At 38.1% G+C, this 26703-nt stretch overlaps 1 protein-coding gene across 1 annotated transcript in view; it reads left to right on the top strand.

Annotated features, from left to right (window-relative positions):
- Positions 1-23594, top strand: part of LOC116266928 (uncharacterized) — a 35375-nt gene extending 11781 nt beyond the window's left edge. The window contains exons 5-10 of the mRNA XM_031648435.2: positions 3951-4017; positions 5402-5501; positions 11008-11171; positions 18894-18940; positions 19050-19100; positions 23103-23594. Of these exons, the coding sequence (XP_031504295.1) occupies positions 3951-4017; positions 5402-5501; positions 11008-11171; positions 18894-18940; positions 19050-19100; positions 23103-23456 (783 nt within the window). The 3' untranslated portion in view covers positions 23457-23594. The remainder of the gene's footprint in view (positions 1-3950; positions 4018-5401; positions 5502-11007; positions 11172-18893; positions 18941-19049; positions 19101-23102) is intronic.
- The last annotated feature ends 3109 nt before the right edge of the window (positions 23595-26703 follow it).

The following is a 26703-nucleotide window of genomic DNA, read 5'->3' as shown; positions in this document are numbered from 1 at the left end:
GAGAGGCAGGTTTTTTTGAAGCACCAATGTTCACATTAGAGGAAGATCCTGCAATGGATTTTGATACAACATGTTTTTCTTTTTATTTGTGACCTTGCATTTTCTCTCTTCAAATTTGGTAATGTCATAATTGAACAACCAAATTAGAAAGTCAGACTCCTTATAATAGTAATTGGAATAAAATCGATTAGTCAAACTAATTTTTTGTTACAATTAACATTTGAGAGAAAAATAACTTAGTTATAACAGATTAATATTGATTATTAAACCATCAATGAATGATATTGTTAATCAAAACAGTTAATTTGATCAGTAACGATTTTAAGCTTATATATAAAATAGATTATATAGTAAACTTACTACTTGCATAGCACGCAGGTGACATATATAACAGATTGTGAAATAAACTTGTACATAGAAAACAGATATATAACTGTATAAGACAAGTATAGCGACACATGTATAAACTTATCTGGCAGATTGTGTGCATAGAAAAGATCATATATGGTAAAACAAGCTATGTATGCATATCACAAGGAAAACAAGTAAGTATTAACAGGCCAACAGAAATAGCATAGACAAACAGGAAAAGAAAAAATGAAAGAATCATGATTTATATAACATGTTAATAAAACATGTAAAATAATGTAAAACTATATTTATATAACATGTTCATAAAACAGGTAAAAACATTATAAACTTACATATTGTATATAAAATAGTAAGCTCTATGTATGCATGCAGAGCAGAACATAGTGGATCGTGGAGAGAAGACACGTCAACAACTTCAGTTCCATGCTGTGGTGGCTGATGCCTGATGCTGCTGGAGAGAAAGGCAGGGACCAGTTGTCACACCCCAACACTTTGACCCTCAAATAACCCCTTTTTTTTGTTAAAACATAAAACATTGAGATGCGACGACACAACGATTCAAAAGGAAAGGAGCTATGCAAGTCAGAACACTAGGGAAAACTTTCCATTATGTAATCATTTCAGTTCATACCAAAAAGCACCTCATATTTCTCAATAATACATATGACAAAAATGCTCCAAGTCACAACATTGTTGCCTAACAAAACAAGCATCAATAAAACCAAAACAAGATGCGCCGGCGCTACAATAGACTCAAAGCCTCCCCAGTAGGATGTGAGTTCAGCCATCTGATCAACCTGCTGCTTCGGGTCCGCCAAAACCTGAAAAATAAAACAACAGAAAGCTTAAACTTCGCAGTCCATCACGCAACCCATGCACAAACTTGTCTGCTCTGACCTCATCTGTGATGTAGAGGTGCGGGCAATACACCTCCAAGTGCCGATACTTAGTAACATAGTCTTCCAAGCTCATATGATTCTGCTGCAACTCAAGAAATTCTTGCATCTTCTTGTTTCTAGCATGTGCTGGGAAGTAAGTGCTGAAGAAGAAATCTCTGAACTGTTTCCATGAGATCGACTGTTGGCCTACAAACCAGATCTCACGAGTCGATATTGTAACACTCCATAAGTTTAGTCTCGTATTGAAGATTGTGATAGATCTTCAAGGGCTCATAAATGGGCTCATTAATGAGATGATTGTCCTGGTTCCTAACCTTTTTGAGGTTGGAGCCGACACTGCTAGGGGGCGGGTTAGGATCCGCCGAACCAAGGGCCCAAGCCCAGAAGTGGGTTGAGTTGTTACAGTGGTATAAGAGCCGGTTCAACACTAGAAACCTAAGGTCCCACACGCACAGGCGCGTGCGCCTTAAAGGGGGTGGATTGTAACACCCCTAATAAGTTTAGTCTCGTATTGAAGATTGTAATTCAAGGGCTTATAAAGGGGGGTCATTAATAAGATGATTGTCCTGGTTCGTAACCTTGTTGAGGGGGCGGGTTGGGATCCGTAGAACCAGGGGCCCGAGCCCAGGAGTGGGTCGGGTTGTTACACCAGTCCACCAGAGAATAAGGGGAGTTAGAGAGGTACAGGCCACTGGAGAAAAGGGGAAGCTATGGTGGTCGTGGAGAGAGAAGAAGGTGGTTGCAAAGAGAGGAGCACTGGAGCGAGAGAGGGAGACAGAGAGAGATTGCTGGAGATGAGAAGTTGTGATGTTTCAATGGTGAGTGAGCATTGGAGAGAGAACGAAAGATGGGTTGCCCCTTGTTGGCTCACTGTTTGCAAATTGCCCGTTGTTGATGGTGAATTTAGGGGAAGTTGTGTTTGAGACTAGGAGAGAAGGCAACAAGCTCAAAAGGGGGAAAGGGATTCTCATTGAACCCTATATCCTTCTTTTTGAAGGCTTAAACAAGGTTAATTTTGGACCTCATAAGGATTGACCTCACCCTACTTGCCATTGACATGAGTCGAGCGCACACCTTAATCTGGTAAAAACAATGTCACATGAGTGCGTGGTGTGGGTGCCGGTGTGACGTATCCCAAAATTTGAGTGTGAGGGTGCAGCGAGGATGTATATATATAATATATTTAATTTATATATATAAATGTATGTTTTCATAATATATACATAATTTTAGCTTGTTTCTTAGCTTAATTTGTCTTTTCTTTTTACTTTTATTACTATACATAAAGAAAGAAAGGGACTGGTAGATGTAAAAAAAATGGAAAATATTTTGAACTTGCATAAGAAAGGACGCGGTTAGGGTGCGTGTCGGAGCAGCACCAGCGTCATGTCGACACGGGTGCAGCCCCTTTTTTGAAGAGTTTGTGTGACATAGGGTAAAAACAATTTAGTGTGGCTGTCTATGCAGGATTTGCATCCTGGGCCACCCTTGGACCCATACCTGCACTCATGTTGCACTGATGTGGGTGCAGACCCTGTTTGCAGCCACATTACACGGTTTACAAAATAAGTTTTTAGTCTTGATAGATCGATATCCAATCCAATGCATGTCCACTTGCCTTTTGGAAGCCCCACATCCTGAAAGTGGCATATTGACATGGGTATGTGAGCCATATGAGTTAGATTGCTACTAGAAAGCTAGGACCTTTGCTAGCTCTGGTATGGAAGCCAAGTGCAAATCTTTTTACTTCAGAAATTACTTTGATGAATTATCACAAAACACGTGTACGTGTATTGGACGGCGAGGAAAAAGATGGGTATAATACGGCAAAGTTGTATATCTCAGGAATAAAACGGGAAAATCTTGGCAAATTTTTTAAAAAATTAAAATATTTAATAAATCTTAAAAATTATAAAAAAATAAAAAATCATAAAAAATATGAAAAAACGCAAAAAAATGGGTATAATACACACATAATACACATTTTTTTGACGTATTTTTATTTTCTGATGTTTTTTTGAAAAAGACGCATTTTGTACAGGTTTTATATGGCTGACTATGTTTTGCCGTATTATACGCCTCTTTTTCCAATAAGACACGTTTTTGTGACAGTAGTTTGATCAAGACACTTCTTGTTGGAGCTTCTGAGACAGAATTCCAAGGAATTTGTTGTTTTTTCTTAATCAATGTGCTATGAAGATCTCAGTTAATCCTTTTGGCATTGGAGATGGAACAGAGAGTGATCAACCAGTACTTCATATGACAAAAGATAGAAGATCAGGAATTTGAATCATAATTTGTCAAAACTGAAAACCAAGTAGTGGATAGTGGATACATTTATGCAACATTGAAAGGAAAAAAGAAGTGATTATTCTGAAAAAGATAGTAAAGTATGGTCAAGAGCGATGCTCAATTTGAGGTAAGTTGTTGAGAAGTTGGCTAAATTGGATTTGGCATCAGCATATAGAGATTGGATTAAATCCAGATCATATTTGAAATAAAGAATCAACAATTGTATTCAGTTGGGTTTTCCATTTTGGAATTGTGGTGGTTATCCTTCCTGTTTGGAAGGCTCCAATCTCCTTTTATTTTGAAATTCTTTATTCAAGTAGGGAATATTTGTTTCTCTTTGTTTATGTGCTAATGTTATCTTGTGCTCCATTGATGATTATGCTCTAGGAGATGGAGAACTCTAGCTGCCAAAAGCTTAACCCTAAGAACCTAGCAGAAGCACTAAAATCACTAGGTAAATTGTCTTCAACCTTTTTGTGTTTTCCTCATGTTGATAGTTACTCTTGTTTAGCAAAAGCTCTCTCTCTCATGCATGTGCATCCACATGCATGTCTTCTTTCATTTATGGGCATTTGTAGGTAGTGCTGAGCACAAGCTATTCCTAGACTGGGTCCATCCTGTTTGATCCCTGTTGACGTCTAACCAAGCTTGAACAGTCATATTCGTCCTCACAGGGCTTAATCTCAATTTTGCATGGGGCATCTGTATGCATATGTGCTTTCTGTAAAACTAATTGTATGGATGTGATTTCCATGTCCAGACTACTGTCACAAGTATCAACATTCTTTTTTCAAAAAAAAAAAAAAGGAAAATGGAAAAGGAAAATTGAGTTTCTTGAAAGAAACATCAAAATGTAAATGCAGCAAAAATATTGTTTAACATATTTAAAATTTTTTAGGTTTCTTTCAACATGATATTAAAATACTTCAAGCTTTTATTAATTCTTGTAAGAAAATTAGTTGCAAACTCAAATCTTCATTTTTTTTAGTTGTTCTTTGTTTTAATTGTTTAAGTTTCTTGAATTCTTTGGATTTTCCCAAGAAAAACAAAAACTTCCTGATTAATACCTGAGAAAAAAACTGCTGATTAAAACCCAAGAATGATACTTGTGGGCAATGTCCAAAATCATAAGAGGCTAGGATTCACAAAAGTATCATGTTTTAACGAAGGACTAAAGCCAGTGAATTGAATCTTTTTGGGTTATAATTTTTTTTCTAGTTATTCAAATTCATGTCTGTTTATGTTTTCTCCTTACTTTTCAGATGATGATGTGCCCTCATTGTTAATTTTGTAAAAGAAACTTGAATGGAAAAGGAGAGAGCCAACCTTACTGGAGGATATTTATACATACATGCATGCATTACATATATTCTCATGAGAACAATCATTAGGTGCCCAAACAACTGATTGTGGCTTGCGATCTGCCAAACAAAACTAACTCTTTCAAGTCAAACTGCTATTATATAGTGGTTCTTATTAGTTCTCATATTCTGCTACCCCTGTATAATTGTATGTCTAAGACTAATACAAAATTAATGTATTAATCTTAGAGAAAATTCCATATTTGAGCTCAAATGATTCCTCATGTAGTGCTCTGCTGTGGCTTGTTTAGGAATGAGCCCTAAAACCTAGGAAAGGGTTCGAGTTTCGACTGATTGTTTTGTTTATGTAAGCAAACTGGTCAGAACTGCTCTGACGGAGGCAACCGTTGTCTTCTTATGAGGAGGCTTGTCACACACTTCCATGTACATGAAAGCCACATGGTCTCTCATGAATTTGAATGAAATGTGCCTTGATGATATTCTTACGATTCTGAGAATATTATCTCCTTGTTCTAGGTAATCATGCAATGCGATCAAAATTGTACTCAGATGCAATTGACTTGTATACATTTGCCATTGCACTTTGTGAGGACAATGCTGTATATTATTGCAACAGGTGAACACCTCCTTTATTCATGATTTTTTCAGCTTAACTATGGGTTGATCGAGCTAGTCTTTTCTCTTATACGTCCTTTATGTGAACTGGGTTGTGTAAGTAAAAATGAAAGTGCTGTTTGTAAAAGTTTCTTCAGCCTCACAAATCAAGTCCAAACAACTTGACAAATATCTTCAAGAAGCGATTCTCAACAAGGAAAATTCAAGAGAGACCAATCACAACATGGAAAGTGCACTAAGGCACATAAAACTAAATATTATTGAGAGTAAAGCTAATAAGAATCTGAAAAGGATGTGTCCAAGAGGGGAGAAATCCCCTATATATAGGTTACAAAAGAGGGGGAGAGAACTAACTATTGGAACAGTTCCAACATCTCAAATTAGAGCCGTTGGAACTGTCCAACCGGCAACAGCTAGATCAGTCTGGTCAAAGTCCAGACCTGACCAGACAATAGCCCTTTAAAAGTAAAAGCAAAACTCGTGGTAAACTAGAAAAAAATAAAAATACACATTCCTATGTATATTTCTAATATATATATATATATATATGTATATATCATTGTTACAAATTTTGTTTTCGGTATAAAACAGTGAGGTTTTCTCGGGTATAATATGGTAAAGTTGAAAATCTCAGCATGCTTTAAAGAAGTTCAAAAATAAAAATAAAATATAAAAATGTGAAAATAAAAATATGGTAGTTAAAAAATGTAAGACACATGACAAAAAACAGGAAAAAATGTGAATAATACACATTTTTTGTGTTTTAAAAGAAACACATGTTTTCAGCTGACTTGTTTTGAAGGTCTTTTTTGTGTTTTTTGAATAAAACACGTTTTCTATTTCAATGGTATGTATACAGGTATGTATAAATGCATACATGATAAGGTTATATATATGTGTGTGTGTGTGTGTGTGTGTGTTTGTGTATACATGGTTTTTCTAACACCACCCCCCACCCAGTGTAATGACAAAAGGTTTGCCAATAAGAAATTAAATCTTGGAGTACATAGTGCTTTTGTTGAGAAGTCTGGCAGTCTGCTAATTAATTCTCTAAGTTGACATGTGGTAAGTCCATGGTTCTCCTCAGATATTCCTCCCGAACAGAGTGATAGTTCATCTCTATTTTTTTAGTTTTTTCATGAAAAGCATAGTTACTATGGTGTCATGATAGAAAGTTTGATCAATTAGAAATTACATCTAGGAGCACATTAAAGAAGTCTTCTAATTAATTCTTTGACATATGGTAAGCCATGGTCCTCTTCAAATATTCCTCTCTAACATAATAATAGTTCATCTCCATATGTTTAGTTCTTTCGTGAAAAGTGTAGTTACTAGCTATAAATAGCAATCTTGATATCACAACAAAGATATATCGACTGTTGGTGAAGAACTCCCATATCTTGAATTAACTGCTTTAACCATACATTTTGTTATTGTTGTCATTATAACTCGGTATTTTGCCTCAATTGAGGATAATGAAACTTTTTGTTGCCTTTTACCCCTCTATCATATCAGCCAATCACCTAAAAAGACACAAAATTTAGTGGTGGAGTGCCGATTATGTGTATCACTTCCCCAATCACAGGCCGTCAAACTTAATGAAGATGATAAACATAAACCACTTGATAGAGTTCCTTTAACATATTTTATTATTCAATACAACACCTATGTGACATGGGTACGTGGGATGGTCCCACGTACCCGCTCCGGTATGCTGGTACAGTGAGAATGTTGGGTACGGGTTGGATCGGGTATGAGTTAGACCCAATCCAAACGATAAATTTTTATATTGTGAAAGGTCCAGCTCTTCAGCTCGACCTGGACCGGCATTGTGGCTGTTCCACAGTGGAGCAGTAGAGCGATAACGGTTGTTGGCGATGACGTCCGGCGGTGCATGACGGCAATTGGCGGCAGATAGGTTAAGTGTTTTTTTTATTTGTTTCACTATTACAACTTAGGGTTACGTTTTTTTATTAGGGGTTTTTTCTTTTTTTTGATTTGGGGATGTTTTTATTTGAAGATTGAACTGAAAATCTATAGATTTGTATACATTTTGATGTTTTGTTTGATTTTATGTGTTTATCTTTTGCTGCCACCTTTGTTTGGTTGCATTTTATTTCTATAGGCTATTTCCGCTTGCCAGTTTTGTTTGGTTTCTGCCACTTTTGACTAAAATTTAAAAATTTGATGAATCTATCAGCTATTTCTTTCAATTCTCTTCATCAACCAAAAGAAGTGATGCTACCGATCAGCCAAGCTTGTGCACAAGCCTAAATGAAGAGTGATAGCCTGATCATGATCGGTTTTCTCACTTTTCTGTAACAGCTGATTGCTTATTGTTTTATTCTTTGATATTTCTGATCATTATATATTTTTTGTTTTGCATCTTTTTATTATTTTGTTTGTAGACTTTTTTATGGGATTACACTTATGAACTTTTAATGTTTTTTTTTCATTTTATCATTTTTGAGAATTTAAAAGTTTGTCGTATCTTCGTACCCATAATTTTCAAAATTGCCGTACCTAAACCCGTATCGTTGTACCCGTACCCATACCATACCCGCACCCATGTGACATAGAACAGCACTCATGTGCACAAATGTAGGATTATGTTGAAACCGACTTCCACATGCACAGCGTGAAAAATATTTGACCTGCTGATATTTAAATAATAAAAGCTCCAATCAATTGTCTATAGGGAGTAGGATTCTTTACAAGGACCCATCATCAATTTTCATTATTGATCCAAGAACTTCTGGAGTTTCAACTTCCTGATCATCTATTAAACAATATCTTGCAACAATATCTAAAGCAAACTTTGGTTATGATAGAAAATATCCTCTGTTGGAATAGGCTGCCTCTATTCCAAAGAAATAGGTTAAATATCCCAAGTCTGTCATTTCAAACTGTCCTTTTAAGGGACTATTGATTTCCTTAATTCCATTATTATCACTTCCAGTGATGATCATATCATCAACATATAATAAAAGAATTACAATTCTATTTTCAGATTTTTTTTGAGTGCCAGCATGGCAAGAGTGAAAGCCACATTTTTATCATTATATCGCTATATCTGTCAAAACATGTTTTTGGTGCTTGTTTAAGACCATAGAGAGCTTTTTTTTTTTTTCAATGAAGCACCTTTCCATAAATGTTCATTCCAGGAGGAGCTTCCACATACACTTCTTTGGTCAGTTTTCTATTTAAAAACACTTTTTGTCGCACCATTATTATTCACCTTTTTTTTTTCTTTGAGCACAAGCCATCATGGTACAATGATACAACAGTCAAAGCAGACCTACTATTTCAAAATAAGAATAGGGCTAAATATTTCATTTATGCACAAAAGGTTGTACAAAAACAACTTTACATGAACATAAGTAACCCCATAACAAAACAATGATGTTTCAAACCAAAAAGACATTCATGGACCAAAAAAGCAACACACGACTGACCAACACAATAATGCACACAACTTCCTAGTGGAATGTGAGCTACACCCTCTAATCAACCTCCTATCATGGTCTGTTGGGACTTGAAAAAGAGAAAACAATAGAAGGTTGAGCCTTCAAAGTATGATGACAAACTAGATAAATATGTAACCCTCTAGGGTAAGGGCTAAGATCTGGAAACTAAAAATATGAGGGATCATACGTAGGTAGGTACGTGCATGATCTTACACTATCAAATATCAATGCAATCCCTTCCTCTTCTTTCTCTTATCTTTCTTCTTCTTTGTCCTCCTTCTCTTCCTTTTCTTCTGCTTCTTCTTTTTTCTCCTCCGTCTTCCTCTTCTTTCTATTCTTCTTCCTCTGCCCCTTTCCTCTTCTCCTTCTTCTTCTTCTCTGCTGTGAGACACTATCTGCCTTTTTTTTTTCTTGCACAATGGCTGCACCGAGCAGCCCTCTCTCGTTGTCTCTCAACTCTCTCTCGTGTTAAAACCCTTGCCTTTTCTCTAACTCCCTCTCTTAAAATCCTCACTCTGTCAATCTTACTTTTTCAATCTCTCTCAATCTTTCTACAACCTAGAACGAGTAAGGCCCCTTTTATTTCTCAGTTCAGAAAAGGGGAATGCCTTAACATTAATTTGATTTGGATTTGGACCCTGGTCCAAATCCAGAATTCTTCTCTTATATATATCTTGATTGTCAACCTATTTATATATGCATACACATTTTACTGAACATCCATCCAATGTATGCATTAATTAAACCCAAGAATCTCTAAATGAGAAATTTTTACCATTCTTAGCTTTTTTTGTGGTTTGTTTCCAAAAGTCCCCCTTCTCTCTCTCTCTCTCTCTCGTTATATATATATATATATATATATATATATATATATATATAGACACACACACATGCACTCCTTTAAAGTCTTCTAATTTGTCTCTCATCCAAAAACTTGATGTTCCATAATATAAATTTTTTAGGTTTATGAGAAACATAAATATATTTCCAGATTTCCTCCTTTTTTTAGTGCATAATTTCATTTCCGTTCTCATGCTCTAATGTTCACAATTTTGCATTTTTAAGCATCCGATTTTCATAAATACCTGTTTTTGGGCTTGATGGGCATAGATTGGGGTATCTAGATAAAAGAAGATTGATTTCCAAATGTTGTGTATTTATTAAGAGAAACCCAGTCTCTAGAGTAGCATGAAATAAAGGGTTGTTGCTAGATTTAGTATTAAGCTGAATAGAGATCTATGGCTGCTGGGACAGCTGAAGCTACTTGATCAAACACCTGCTAGCTGACTTGGGGAAAAAGTTTCTCAATCTCTCACTGTGTGGCAGTCAAAGTGATATTGACATTGGCTTACTAGTTTATGGTAGTCACAAAAAGCATATCGGGATACGCCAGCACTTCATCAAATAGAAGGATGAAGGAAATTGAGCCTCATCATCTTCGAATAGAAAGTTAAGTTACTGACTTGTTCACTAAATACACCTAGGAAAACAGTACTTGTGGCTTTCCAACAAAGTAGCAAACAAGTTGTCCATGATAGAGGACTATACACAATTCGAGGGAGGTATAATGTAATTGCATTTGGGTCCAATCTAGATACATATATGTTTGGATGGCGTAATGGCAGGGTTATGCTTTATCTGTATTTTAAAGGGCTCTAAGTCCAGTACATAATATGTTATAAACAAAAAATTAGCTTTGCTGCAAGGAAGAAGGCTGCTTCGTTTCAGGCGATCTTCTTTCTTCTTCCTCCTCTTTTCTCCTTTCTCCTTTTCCTCTATTTCTGCTGGACAAGGGCACCATAGTAATGGAGCCCTTCCTATGTTATGTACTAATTACTTTCTTTCTTTTCCCAAATTTGTTGCTGAATCTTCATGTGTTTTCATTTACTTGTCTTATACCATTGAGTTTAGTTACTTTTATTTTCTTAGAACTTCCCACTCTTCTTTTTTTTTCCATAGTTACTAAATTTGAAATGTGATTGCTTTCTTTCTCATTTGAAGTGTTTGTGATTTTTTTGAGGTCTCTGTTTCTGTTTTCAGGGCGGCTGCATACACGCAGATTCAAAAGTATCTCGAGGCCATTGATGACTGTGAGAAATCAATCTATATTGATCCAAACTACAGCAAGGCATATAGCCGACTTGGTCTTGCACACTATGCACAAGGAAATTATAATGATGCAATTTCTCAAGGGTTTTTGAAAGGTTGGTGGCAGTTTAAACAAGATACATTTCCAACCTTTTACACATTAACCTTGTTTCTGATGGAGCTGTACACTGTTGTGAACAACATTTTGGTACTATGTGATAGAGTGCAAAATTCATGCTAAATTGTCTGCTCCAGATTTGAGCAATATAATGCTCGAGTTGGAAAGGCATGTTTATATGCATTACACACTCTTGTTTGATACTTTTGATGTTGAGGGCCTTGAGACATTGTCTTGTTTTCTTCTGTATTTTTGTATGTTATCTGAAGGGTGAACTTCATACGTCCTTGATTGTTAATGGTTGATCAAGGTATTCAGAAAATCTCAGACCTGCATAGTTGAGAGTCACTCATTGAAGGGATATGGATGTTCTGTGTCAGCGTGCGTGGGCATTGTCTTATATCAGATCCCAATGCCTGCATGTTCCATCTATATGATAGGAACTTGATGAACTCGCATATATACATGTTTGTATGTATGGATTTTAATGCAACATTATGGTATCAACAAACCATGTGACTTGTATTTGGACCTTTCCATTTCCTCAAGTCCAGTAACTGAAGGGTAGATCAACCATAGAATATGTCTATGCATAAGGTTCCCATGAACAGGTAAGCTGAAAATATCCCAGTTTGATCTTTGTGACAGAATCCACAAAGTGGCTTTTAAGTTCTGAGAACTAGTCAACTTATGTTTTATCTGGGTGGTCATGCAAAAACATGCACTTTATGAAAGTAACAAAGTGGCTTTTGGTGATTTTAGTTCGAAAACTAACAGTAACTTCTTGACCTTCAAAGGAGTTATATGTTTGCAGATTTACTTTATTTGGATATGCTTTGGTTGTTTCAATTTGACACAACCAACTTCATTGTTAAAAGTTTGATTAACACCGCTTTCACATGTCCATATGTGTGTGTGTGTGTGCGCACACACACAGATATGTGTTTATTTTGTTTTTATGTTAAGTGTAACAAGGGTGTGTATTGTAGCAAACGCACTCTACCTATCATCTGATGGTCAAATCTCTCTCTCTCTCTTGTAGGGCATTCTGTTAACTCTACCTGATAACTGCCAAATATGGTTTCTATCCCTCTTATTTTGTTGATCTGATCTTCTGCTTCAACCTCTTCCTTTTGTGTTGTCTTTTTCCTTCATCCATTTTATCATTATAATACACAGTCAACAAAACCTGTTGAATTTCCATGTACAGTACCTTTCTCTCATCTGCCTACAGTATGGAACATAAAAATGGATGTCTGTGTTACATCAGGCCTATTTCTTTTCTTACCGAAAAACACTAGTTCTTCTCAAATCTGCTTGCGTTGCATGTACTGTTGAGGATTTTAACTGCAAGTTTTTTTAGATGTGGGCATCTATTCTCAAATTTATTCCACTGTAAATTTAAGGACACGTGAAACAAAGTATAAGTAAACAATAAATTAGAAAAATACTATATCAAACTCAAATCTGAAAATATATTCAATTACCTAGATCCTCATGGTACAATTTCAGTTTTGTGGATCTTCCCAGTTAACTGTAAAAATGCCTGCAAAACATGCACAACCAACCCAAAGAAGAAAGGAAAATGTCACTAAAGGCCAATCACGAAGAATACCCAGTAAATATGCACCAAGGCCCAAAAAGCACAAAATTTTGGTTTGTTGATGATTGTTTGTGGGTCGGGTTTGGGTCCAGACCCGACCCAGTACTATGTCTCTTAAACTAAGTCACATGGGTATGGGTATGGGGAGATACGGACACGAAAACTTTAAAAAATGTGGGTACGGTGGTACGGCAGGATATATATACATATATGCAAAATAACACAAAAAAATCAAAGTGAAAGCAACATTTTAGTAAACAAGTGATATAAATAAAAACATTATATGTTAATGAACAATAACTCTAAGAATAGAATGAAAAGTAAAGTGGAAAAAATTAAATCAAAGTAAAATTAAGCATTTTGAATATAAAGGTGCCCAAGTGAGTCCAAGTACCCGTTTTGGGTACGAGTACGACGACACGGGTACGTGGACCTTACTGAAGTACCCATGTGACTTAGCTCTTAAACATGTCTCGTAACCTCTTGTTTCAAAGGTGAATAAAGTTTAAGAGTGAGAGGGTGTGACGACTACTAGTGGGCACCGTTCACTACCTTCTCATCTCGCATGGTTTTTCCTCGTTTTGTGAGGGGTTTTTCCACATTCGATCGTGTGTTCATGTGTGTGGTGCTTATTTCTACATGGTATCAGAGCCACAAATTTATGAGCAGCTTCCATCCTCTGTCACTGCCCATGTCGTCGCCTGTGCTGCAGCCTGTTTGAGCGTGGCGTACGGGATCGTTTATTTTTCCTTTTTTTTCGTCGTCAGCTTGCTGCACACGGCGTCGTCCTCAGCTGTCATCGTTGTCGTCGAGACCCTGTTGCCATCGCCTGAGCTTCCGTTGTCAACAGTGGTCCCCTGTCGCTAGTCTTTTGTTGCCCACCGTCGCCTGTCCTGCACGCCGTCGCCTATCCTGCACGACGTCTCTGTCTCTGGTCTTATGTTGCCCATCGTCCCGTTTGAGCTGCATAACCTCCGCCTGCTACACAACTCCCGCCTGTTGCACAGTGTCCAGTTGTCGTCCACCGTGTGAGCCACCGCCTTAGCTACCAGCGCCTGAGAACACCGTCTATCTAAACAACAGTTGCCCGTACTGTTGCGAGCCTTCACTTGAGGCTATAGCATTGCCCGACCTCTCTCTACAGTCAGCCGACCCATCTGCTGTGTTGCCTCCCAGTTCTCTCACTGTAATCAGCAACAGACCTCTCACTGGTATTATCCTCTGGTGCAGTTGTTGTTTGTTCAATTGCTGCGCTGCTGCGTGTCACAAGCGTATTCTCTTCGATTTTTTATTGTTAAGTTACTGCATTGGGATGGCGGAGTTAGCCTCCTCAGTTGTTAGTAGTTAGTACTGACTGTGTGGATGTCGGGGTTTCCAAAACTGAAAATATTCCATATCAAGTAGACTTACCACGGATAATTACATGCGCTGGTCTGCTGCCATTACTATGGGCATCGCCGGTCGTGGATGGATTGCCTATATCAATGGAAGAAAGGCTGAACCACTTGAAACAAATCCAGCATGAGACACATGGTTCCTTGAGGATAATCAAGTTAAGACTTGGATCGTCAATTTTGTGTTAATGGCTCTACGACGCACTTTGTGTTAATGGCTGGTCGTGATCCTTTTCCACTTTCACCGCGTGTGTTTTGGGTGTGTCTGCTTTATTCACAATCACAGCCCCACCATTAGAAAACTTGACCCACGATCCATTAAGGGAGTCCTCCTTGGATACTCTCCTACTCAGAAAGGATACAAGTGTCTTGACCCTTCAACTGATCGTATTTATGTGACAAAAGACGTCACATTTTTGGAACATATATCCTTTTTTGGTGCGAATCCTCTTCAGGGGGAGTTGTCATGGAGGAATGAAGAGTATTCTCCAGATCAAGAGATTCAATTTACTGACTTTTTGGAGAATAAAACTCATGGATGTTCTGATCCTAACATCAGTAGCCAGCCGGAACCTGCAGGAAAGTGTGATGATCACACGATTGGTAATGAAGGGCAGCAGGACCACTTGTTTGGGTAGGTATATTTGAGGCGAAGTTCGGCTAGAGCAGAGCTTGAGGACAACACTAATTCCAATCTTGAACCTAACCCAAATGATCCAAGTCTAGCTTGTGGGGGGGTCAATTGAAGGAGGTCAAAAGGGAGTTACTATTGAAGAGTTGCCTATCGCTCTATGAAATGGCACCAGGTCATGTGTCCAATATTCTATTGGTAATTTTATGTCGTGTTCTAAACTAAGTGGACATTACAAATGCTTTATATCCTCTCTCTCTATGTCTCTGATTCCCAGGACTGTTGTTGAGGCTCGGGTTGATTCCAAGTGGATGCATGCAATGCAAGAAGAAATGGAAGCACTTGACAAAAATAGGACATGGGAAGTTGTGAGTATACCTGAAAATGCTCATCTTGTAGGATCCAAGTGGGTTTATACCAGTGTTATTTGTATCGCACGACATGGGCCCATATCGTGCAATACGTATCGTATAGGTTTTTCAATACGCCTATGATACACGATACGCTTATATGTATCGTAGGTATTTCGGTTGTATCGTGTGTACGGGGTTGTATCGTACAATACGCCTCGATACACACCAATACCCCCCTTTATCGTACGATACAGGGATAAAATTATTTTTTGTGGTTTTTTACAAAAAAAAAAATTCTCCCTCTTTCTAAACGTGTCTAAAAGTTGTCGGAGGGGAAAGTTTATTAGTTTTTCTACAAAAATCACCCATTTATGTGATAAATCATCGATTTAGAGGAGAACTTGCTTGTCGATAAGAAGGTTTACTCATGGCCCGTGGGGATGATGGGAACTTGATTGATGATAATCATAATATATTATTTGTTGCAAACTTGTAATGTAATCCAAAACACTTTAAAGTTTAAACTTTAAAGTTTTGATGGATGTTTTATTATATTGTTATGAATTTCTTATTTGTCATTTCTAAATGTTCAGTATTGTTAATATATTATGGCTAATGAATGATGTGATGAGTTTTCCTTATAATTGATTTTTTTGCTTTTCCTGATCTTACGGATTTTTTCTCTATTTTTTTCTTATTTTTAAATATTTTTATGAATTAAATAATTAATTTACGATATGTTACGCTACGTTTACGATACATTATGATACAGTGTATAGGTCGGCCCGACCGATACACGATACGCTACGCCTTTTATAACGTTGGTTTATACCATCAAGTAGAAGCCTAATGGTGGTGTAGACAGATACAAAGCCCGGTTGGTAGCCAAAGGTTTTAGTCAGAAATATAGAATCGATTATCTGGAAACGTTTGCTCTTATTGCAAAGATGAAGACTTATTATTGCATTGGCAGTGGTGAAGGAGTGCCAGTTGTATCAACTCGATGTTAAGAATGCTTTTCTGAATGAAGATCTTGAAGTAGAGGTATATATGTGTATGCCTCCTGGATATGAGAATAGTGGTAAATGCTGCAAGTTGAAGAAGGCTCTGTATGAACTCAAACAATCTCCTCGAGCGTGGTTTGAACGTCTTAGGATTGTGATGAAGAAGTATGGATATCATTAGGGTAATGGTGGTCACACTCTCTTTGTAAAAAGAAGTGGGCACAAGGTTGTTATTCTCTTGGTATATGTTGATAATATGACTGTAACAGGAGATGACAAAGATGAGGTTGTGGGACTGAAGAAACTGTTGGCTATCGAGTTTGACCTCAAGGACCTTGGAAATTTTAAGTATTTCCTTGGGATGGAGATTGCTCGATTAGGTACAAGTCTTGTTTTAAATGAGAGAAAGTACACCTTAGATTTGTTGGAGGAGACTGGGAAACTTGGCTGCAGACCTGCTCCTACTCCCATAGAAGCAGGAAATAAAATCAGCATCAAGGATGGGGAGTTCCTAGATGAAGGAAAAAAGGGAAGATATCAATGTCTTGTTGGAAAGTTGCTTTATCTTACTCCCACGAGACCAAACATTACTTTTGCAGTTAATGTGATGAGCCAATTCATGCATGCTCCTACTGATGTTCACTTGAAAGCTATAGATAGAATCTTATGTTATTTGAAGAAAAATCTAGGTAAGAAGGATACTCAGATGCAGACTGGGCAGGTTGTACAGATACAAGGAGGTCTACTACAGGCTATTGTATTTACTTGGGAGAAAATCTTGTGGTTTGAAGAAGCAAGAGACAAGACGTGTGTTCTCGTTTGAGTGCTGAGGCTGAATATCGGGAAGTTGCTATGGGGGTCTCAAAGTTACTATGGATGAAAGTTTTGTTGTCTGACATTGGAATTGAAATTGACAGTCCTATGAAGATGTATTGTGATAACAAGTCAGTCATAAGTTTAACCAACAATCCAGTATTTCATAAGAGGACGAAGCATGTGGAGATTGATCGTCACTTCATTGGTGAAAGAATGGACTCAAGAGAACTTGTACTCCCCGTACATGAAGACTGAAGATCAGATTTCAGATGTCTTGTCCAAAGCCTTATCATTCACCTTGTTTGAGAAAAAATGTATTCAAGTTAGACATGTTTGACTTGTATGCCCAACTTGAGGGGAGTGTTGACGATTGTTTGGATGGGTCGGGTTTGGGTCCAGACCTGACCCGGTACTATGTCTCTTAAATATGTCTCGTAACCTCTTATTTCAAAGGTGAATAAAGTTTAAGAGTGAGAGAGGGCGTGACGACTGCTAGTGGGCACCGTTCACTACCTTCTCATCTCGTGTGGTTTTTTCCTCGTTTTGTGAGGGGTTTTTCCACGTTAGATCATGTGTTCGTGTGTGTGGTGCTTATTTCTACAGGTTTGTCAATGAAAAACGCCAAAGCGTCCTAGGTGATTTATGCATTCCCAATTGGTAGGTTGCCTAAAACCAGTTAGCATAGGAAAGCTTTTGATAGGGCCTTTCCTTGAATGTGATACTTGATAGTCAAAGACCACGTAACATAATTTGATCAGTTTGAGTTTTGTAGGGGTCTATGTGACAGGGCTACGTGGAATTGCGCCACGTACCCGCTCTGGTACGTGGGTATGCAAAAGTGGGTGCGGCTAAGCTATTGGGTACGGGTAAGGCACAAAGCATAATTACATTGTAAACTAGAAAGATATTAAAAAATAATTAAAGAACTGTCAGGTTCTTTAATATTCAAAAAGCTGCCTCATCGTCAACAAAGAGCATAAGAACAAAAGATTCTCCAACAAAAAGTCAAATAGGGCACCAAGGCGCAAGTCCAAGCACGAAGGAGCAGCGACGGCAGCTGCGGGCAGAAGCAGCGACAGTAAGCTGCAGATAAAAGCAGCAACGGCAGCTGCACAGGTGGCGACGGCAGAGGTAGAACCCTCATGCGGGTTACTATGGCCAAACAGAGGGCTCGGGAGATGCCACCCAAACTGCAGCAGAAGATGACTGGGGCGATGCAGGCAACGACCCCAAGCAGCAACAGAACTGTTTAGACAATGCAGAAAGCAAAGACTGCAGAGGCAGCAGCGACGGGGAAGAGGCGACCGCAGGGAGGGCAACAACAGAGCAAGCGACTGCAGGGAGGGCAACAACAGAGCAGGCAGAGCACTGTAGCAGTGGCAGGAAAGAGGCGACCACAGGGAGGGCAACGATCTCAGCAACGCGGAACTTCACGCATACATAACACATCAACATTCACTATATTCCTAAAGCATAAGAAATGCATATCTATACAAAGAAAAGGGCCTTTATTTATAGTCAAGAGAGGTGCATTGACATGTGGCACCTTGTGTGTGTGTGTGTGTGTCTTGACACAGGAAACTCTTGTCTTGTCCCTCATATTGAAAAGGCAGAATTTTTCAGCTTTTAAACAACTCCTGCAGTTTAGCATTGGAATCAGACATTTCCATACAACTTTTATTATAGAAAAAATTAGATCACCTTTCTGTTCCATTGATTTGTTTATCTTGAAACTTTTTTATGCCAATATTTTTCCATTTCAATGTGCTCTGCATGGTTTCTTTCTGTGGTTGAAAGTTGAAAGTTGCTTGGTTGTTGGCTGCACCTGGTACTGCTATACCTGAATCATCACACATGGTAGACTGATCATGTCAGTTCTTTTTACAATTGTTTCATTTTCTTTTGAAAATTTTATGCAGCTCTACAACTCGATCCTACCAGCAGTTCCATTCAGGACAACATTAGGGTTTGTCTCCATCTATTCTGCCACTTTGGCAACCTGTGTGATTGTTTCTACAGCATTATTTGGTGGAAAATTCACATCTCTTTCTTTTTCTCTCTCTTTGTGGATTTAGGTGGCAGAACAAAAACTGAAGGAAGAGCTTGAAAGAAATGCAAGCAATCAGGTGCTTTAAAGTCATCAATGCTAATGCTTCTTTATATTTTTTCAGATATGTTTCCTGTTTTCTATTCTGTTTATCTGGGTTCTTTGTTCAATCCTTAGTAATGGATTATCTTCCTTCATGAGAAATCATATTTGCGTATGTCTGCTTGTACATTGTGTTCGTGTTTTTCTTCACCAAGATAACGTTGTCTCAGCAGTGGAGATTGATGAGATTTTTTTGTCTTTGGTGCTTAGTTTATGGGTAGAGTAGGAAAGTTGCCAAGTGGATGGTACACATATGAGAATAGCAAGGGTGCATTCCTGAAAATTTACATAGCAGTTATTCCAAACCCTGTGTTATATAGAGATAATGTAGAGATAGCAAACTATACACACTAGAAAATTAGAGAGAAGAATGGAAAACATGGGAACAAATTAGAATGTTGAAGCATGAACTTAAGAAACAGAGAACAACATTTCCCTTCAGCTACCCTGAAACCTGGTTTCTGCTTGATAGATGTTTTGGATAAATTTTATAATCTAATGGCTCTTACCACTGAAACAATTCTGTGGTAAAAGGGAAAATTGAAAAATTGGAATTGGTTTTCCCAGAGTTAGCAGTCGTGGAAGTTGGAGTCAACAGATTTACAGGAAACAAAAGCAAGAAGCCAGACCCTTAACAGTTTTATGGAGTGGGAAGTGGCGAGAGAACTAGAAATGAATTATGAAATACGAAGCAAGCAGAAGCAAATTGGAAGCAAAAAAGGAATCTAAAGTAAAATAATTAAAAAGCAAAGAAGCAAGATGTAGGGAGCAACCAGAAACCAAGTTAGAAGTGAAAATTGTGATGTTCACCAAGTAGAAAGAGAAAAGGAATGTGGAAAAAAGAAAAAGAAGGCATGGAGAACAAACGCAAAAGGAGGGGAAAAAGTGAGGAAGAAAAAGAAGAATGTCGACCAATTGCAGTGAATTACTTGAAAAAATGAGAATTTACTCATGAGTCTTGGTTGTATTGGCAGCATCCTATCAACTACTGTACAACTGTGTTGACTATTTCATTACCAAAATGTACAAACTTCCTACTTTGCTTTGTAAACTGTATAGTTACACTTTGCTTCCTGCGTCACGTCACCTAGAAGGGGCTTCTGGTTTTTTCGGTGTTCAAAAGCGAACATCCAGTTCTTATCCCTCATGCCAGCAGTGGTAAACTGGTAATAATTATGCATTCTACTACATTAGCAATACCTACAGTGTAACTAGGAGCCCAGTAGGTATAATTTTACAGCTAGATGGCCATGAGGTTTAAATCATGACTGCCTTCTTGTAGCCATGGATCTCATCACTACACTATATGCCTTTTAATATAGTGCAGAAGTGCCTCTATATAGGGATGTCAATATATCTTATTTGAATCGGATATCCGACCAAACCGATCCAAAAAATTTGGATATGGAAAAAAATTTAATATCCGATTAAGAAATCGGATCGGATTCGTATTTAATAAATGGCATCCGATCGGATTTGGATTTGGATGTACATAAATATCCGATCTAATTCGGATCAGATTCATTTTAAGGCAAATATTTTGTATCTAACGCTATTACGTTTTGAAATTGGCAAAATTCGGTACAAAATTCGGATTCGGATATGAATATAAAAATCAGTCAGATTGGAAAATCAGATTTCGGATTCGGATATGAATTTTCTTTATTTGTCTCGAATCTGAATATGTGAATATCCGAAAAAGTGAATATGATTAAGAATATATCTTATCCGAATCCGATCCATTGATATCCCTGCCTCTATGGTAATGTGATTTTCTTCCAGAGAATACCTTTTGCAGTCATCTGCTAGTGTCTATAAACGATCCAAGCATAAGCTCGTCATGCACAACCCATTAGCAACCATGGCTTATTTTTTCATCGTGTGATTCGTTGCAACTTGGAAAGGGAAGGGAAAGGGTGCATTTCGCTGGTTCTCTAGGGAAAGCCTTATAAACTACTTGAATTAATAAAAAACTCTTCCAAAAGTCTCTATTAGCCTGGAAGTACGGGTGCAAACAAATTGTTTCCATCAAATATAAGTGGATCATTTAAACAGAATACAAGTATAGTTTGTATCGGACATAAATGTGTTCATTTTATTTGGTTTCCATGAGATTCCATCCAACCCCGGGTCAAAAATCTGGTCTGGATGTATTTTTTTTACATGAAAGGTAAAAAATGTGATGTAAATTTTTTCGCATGTACATCTGTATTAATATCAACAAATTTTTGAATTCAGATTATGCAGGAACTAGTTTGATCTTTTGATTGGATTAAAATTCGGCTTAATAGTGGTATTTTGGGTTCAATTTTCAATATACTAAGGTTCAGTTTGAATCCAATCAATTTCTGCTCCTACCAATGAGCAACTCTTCATGCATTTCTTATTGATCATTATTCCTCTTGATCACATAGTAAACTGTTTCTGAAGTTGCAGAGCAATCTATCATTTGGGTAACTTTTGATTGCACACCTTGATTTGGAGGGGAAATTTTTTTAGAAAAAGTTCCCCTGGAAAAAGGTGAAAGTGAATTTTCATCTCATCCTAAATTCAAGGTGTGTTTGATGAACTGGTAAAAATTTTTAGTGGAGAATTTTTTTGGGTGTTTGATGAATAAAAGGGAAGGGAGAAAAACAGTTCCTTTTGGAAACATAAACCGTTAACCCATTGCCATAAACTTCCACGATACAAAATAGAAAATTTTTTTAAGTATGGAAAATTGGAAAATGATGTCGATGTCAAAGCTGGTTTTGGTTGCATAATGAAACTTTCTTAATTTGACATGCATATGCAACTTTCTTTCATGGCCCAGTTACAGATTAACAAATCCTGCTCACAAATTATCAAATATTTCTGGAAAAAAAAGTTATGCTCCATATTAACAAAATAACAAATTAATGACACAAACCATTTTTCAGCATGCACAGTGTAACCCCTGTTGCAGGAACAAGAAAATCCTACTCGTGTATTAACAACATAACAAATTAAAAACAACCTGAACATTCCAACTGAACATTCCAGCAATCTGACCAGAACATTTTGAAATCTCAACAGTAATCCAATTGAACAACCACCAGTTAAAAAAAAAAAAAAAAACAATTTTTCAACCATCTGAACATTCTAACATTACCATCGACCTCTTTTCAATAGCAATAACAACCAATTCTAGCAAGCCCTTTTCTGCCATCGGCCTTTTTACGATGGAATGGAAAAGGGAACAACAAGAGAGAGATCCATGGGCTGATGGAAAAAGAGGGCTCGACGCCCTCTTTGGACCCCTTTGACCATGGAAGGGAAAACAATGAGAGAGAGAGAGAGAGCTGATGGTGATGGTGGTGATGGGAGACAATGGTGATGGTGGCGATGGTAAATTCAGTGCTCATCATTCTAGCGAGAAGCTTCTGCTCCTCATCATCTTCATCATCCTGTTCTTCCATTGGTCTGTCACTTCTTTACCTTCCGGCTTCATCATCCTTTTACTGATTTTTCTGTGAGTTTTGAGCACCCCCATGTGAGAGGTTTTATCTCTCACCTGTTAAGAGACAGGGAGAACAATGCTTACCTTTCATCGGTGGATGGAATATGCCCAGGAGAAGTAGTGGCTGGTGCCACCACAAAGTTCCTATGGTTGGTTTGTACTGCTGCTGAGTCTAAGAGCTTCACTGCAGCTCGGTGGGAGGAGGCATGAAATTTACGGGGGTAAATAGTCCAACTATTTACCATGGTAAGTTTCACCTGAAATCAACAGTTTTCAGGGAAATTTTTTGTGGTGTTTTGATGGCGCAAGGGGAAACCGTACAGTTTCCCTTCATCAACATTGTTTCTGTGCCCCATCAAACTTACCCTTGGTCTTTGTTGTTTAGAGGAAATGTCGAATATCTATGAAGTTATGGACCTTAGGTTACAGTGTTACACAAATGACCTTGCTGTGCCATCTTGTATCTCAAAATTTGTCTTGAACACTTGTTTTTGGCTGCAGAATGATGCAGTACATGGAAACCAAGAGTCCAGCAGTCAGTCATCAAGTTCAAGGAGGCCGACTGCACCCTTCACTTCAGTCCCATTTGATGCTTCTCTTCCATCTGATTTTGCTAACATCTTTATGAATATGGCTACAAATGCATTTCAAGGCCAACACACTGATGATCGGAGTAATGAAGCTGGCAATCCTGATGGGACAGGCAATCCGGAGATAAGAATTGGTGGAAACATAAGCTTGAATTTTGAGGGACCAGAACAGGTAGCTGGTTCTTTGAGATCTTTGATGGAGATGCTTTCTGCTGCTAATCAAACTCGAGGAGACAGTGCACAGCAAACTTCAGAACGAAATTAATTTTGCTTCCCTGCACAGTCCACCTGTTACATGCTTCTCAGTTCCTTCTTACTAGGGAAACACTTTTGTAAAATGGATGACATGCTTCACTCATTGGTAATATTTTAATTTTTATAATCATTAGAACATTCTAACTTACTTCCGTGACCTTAAGGAGAGGATTAATAGTCGTTGGGCATCCTACTTCTGGGAATGTTGACTCCATTTGAAATGAACGAAGGTGGAGTAAAGGCCACTGAATATGTAAAGCAATGCACATGCAAATGTAAGCATGGGTAATCTGCTTGTGAAGCAAAATTTATAGTGTTTTTTTTTTTTTACTTTGTGCAGATGCGCTATTAGGATAGGGTACTTGTTTTTTGGTCTGTTGGACATTAACGATCAATCCGATCCAATTCAGTGTCATTTGCTGGAACGCATCTACAAAAAGAAAAGGACTTGCGGCAGTTACTCCTTTGAGCTCATGCTGGTGTTGATTCCACGGTGTTGTGTTTTCCTTATTCATGGCTGGATCCTATTGGAATTTCTTTTACATTAGTTGCACAAGTTGGGGGCCAAACTTCTAATCAATGATCTCTTTTCTGTATGAGGACAAATCTTTTTTTTTGGGAAAAGTGCTGCATGTGACCGGTCGTTTGTTCCCCTTGTCAAAATCCTTTAGAACATGACAAGGGAAAGTTTTTGGAGATATATGATCCACTGTTATGATGGGTTATATCAGCTTGCTTCCAAAATTCAGCTATATATTCTATTCTATTTTAATATTGGACAGAAGGTTCGGTTCTGGGTGTCTCACTATTTGTCGATTTACTTGTTTAATTTTTATGTATCTAATAAGGTTATCACATGAAGTAGGTAAATAAGTTTTTGTGGATTGAAGTTAAGACATTTGATTGTTTGTCAAATTTTGCACTTTCGTGTTCCTTTGTTTGGCTTATTCGTCTGCCTCGATAGCAGCCTCATGGTTCATGACAAGCAGAACCAGTGGATCAGCATCGTCCCATGCACAAGTTGCAGTTGCTTCGATAACGTAGCTATTCTCTTTCTTGCTTTTTCTTCTAACTGACTTTGTCAAGTAGTACACTGAATGCGCTAATATCGTGAGCCCTCTTCCATTTTTTTGGTTCTACATAAGGCCTCTGAGCAGCTTCACGAGCAGCTTGGTCTGTGAGCATCGGTGTGAGCTATTGGTTGTCTCTTCTACTAACCTAGCACTGTATCTCCTGTCTTTTGCATGTGATGAGTGAGCCAACCCTTTGACGTCGATGAAGCTTTAAATAGATGCAAATCTTTTGGCTTCTACTTTATTAGTCTGGTTGGAGGTGCTTGCCAGTTCTTTAAGCCAATGTTGTCAAAATCGGTTTCCTGAAAAGAATTGGAAAGTTGAAAGATTCAGTGAATTCGTAAATTAAAGGGGAATTGGAATCGTTTGTGAATAGGAATGGTTAAAAGTATATTTCATTTTTTTTAAATCAACTGAATTGTGAAAAATACTAAGAAATGAAAAATAAGAAATTTTAAAAAAGAAAACTAATATAAAAGCTATGCCATTTTGAAAAAAAAAAAAATGGAAGGTGATAAAAAGATGCGTGTAGTCGTTAATGGCGAAGTATATCACTTGCTAGATGTTAAATTCATTGTTCACGCATCTAGTTCAAGCAGTTACCAAGAATTTATATTAAAAGTTTTAAGTTGTCACTAATACATTTGCCCTAAAAGACCCTTTAAGATTTAGGATCACAAAAATCAAATGTATATCTAACTAACTCCCATAATTGTTTGGCCACGTTATGAACATCAAGATGCATTAAATGTAAGAATTAATGGAAGTCATGCAGTGATGCAGCATGCAGGCCAAGAAGAAGAAAAGAGACGAAGAATTAATGGAAGGAAAAAGTTATGGCTTAATTATAAAGGGGAACAGGGCATGAACGATGCACGCGTGATTTCCTTTATCTCGCTTGATCTTAACACCGAACTGGCCACTGCATAGAAACGGCAAAGGGCCGGTTCGATTTAGACCGTATGTTCTTTTAATACTCTCCAGGATCACGAGAAACCAGAACTCCTTTTTTGTTCTTTACTGTTGTGACAAAAGCAGCAAGGGTGGGTGGAGGAAAGTAGCTTGTTGATAGGGATGACCGGGTGGGATTTGTTCCTCGTTGCTTGTTTTGACCTGGTATTGGTTTCATTCCAATATCTAGAGGTGTTCATGAACAGTGGATGTCTATTGGAGTTGTTGAAATCTGAATTATATCGGTTTCAGGAAAGATCGTAGGTGGATCTGGTTGCTGTTGCATCCGCTTCCAAATTAATGTCACTTGCATTTGAATCTCAATCGGACATCAGATAATATCAAAACCATTGGCATCTCTACAGGTAAATTACTTATGAAAGATTCAGAAAACTTTAGAGCACACTCTCACCAACTAAATGATGACATTTAGTTTGTGTAGACATCTGGGGCCATTCGACTGAATGGCCCATATTTCTTCCTCTCTCCATATCTCTAGGGAACCTCATTTCATGGGCTTTCTCCTTTTTAACTTTTTTTTTTTTTTGGTGATCGTTGTAATTAATTTTTTTGGGTGCCGTTGTTGGACGGTACGGTAAGATCATGGGAAGGAAACCTCTCACCCTCCCTCACGTTAAGAGGAAGGGGGGGACGGATTTCTGCTCCTCCCAGGCTCCCACCACCTGACGACGGCGCCTAAGCCGGAACCGTAGGTGTTGGCCGACGTTTTGGGCACCGCCGTTGACTGCATCCCCTCCCCCATCCTCTGATCTGAACGTAAGGGAAGATGAGGGTTTCATCCCCCTCCCGCTGCCCGGTGGGGCTTGGGCGCCGGCGTCGGTCGGGTGGTAGGAGGCCCTCATGCTCCCTCACGTTTAGAGAAAGGGGGGAGGGGTTTCTCCCCTTCCCACTGCTCAACGGCTGTGCACAGCCAGTGACCGTCGGCCGGCTTCAACCAACAGCTTAAGTGCCACTGTTGCGCGGCAGAGGTCCCCGGCCCCCTCCCTTCCACCACCGTGAAGTAGGAAGGGGCTCCCTTTCTTTAGTTCCTTCAAAATCCATGGAAGGTAAAAAAATATATAAAAATTCAAAAAAGACGATGTCATTGAAAACCTATAGCCGCAGTTCAGTGACTATATATATATATATATATATATATATATATATATATATATTGAGTGAATGGCTTGAATCTTATTTTATTGCAAATTTGTGTTCTCTGATTGAATTAAT

This window comes from Nymphaea colorata, chromosome 13, assembly GCF_008831285.2.
Source record: "Nymphaea colorata isolate Beijing-Zhang1983 chromosome 13, ASM883128v2, whole genome shotgun sequence".
Lineage (NCBI taxonomy): Eukaryota > Viridiplantae > Streptophyta > Magnoliopsida > Nymphaeales > Nymphaeaceae > Nymphaea > Nymphaea colorata.
Note: the sequence above shows the minus strand (reverse complement) of the source record. Positions and strands in the feature narration are given on the sequence as shown.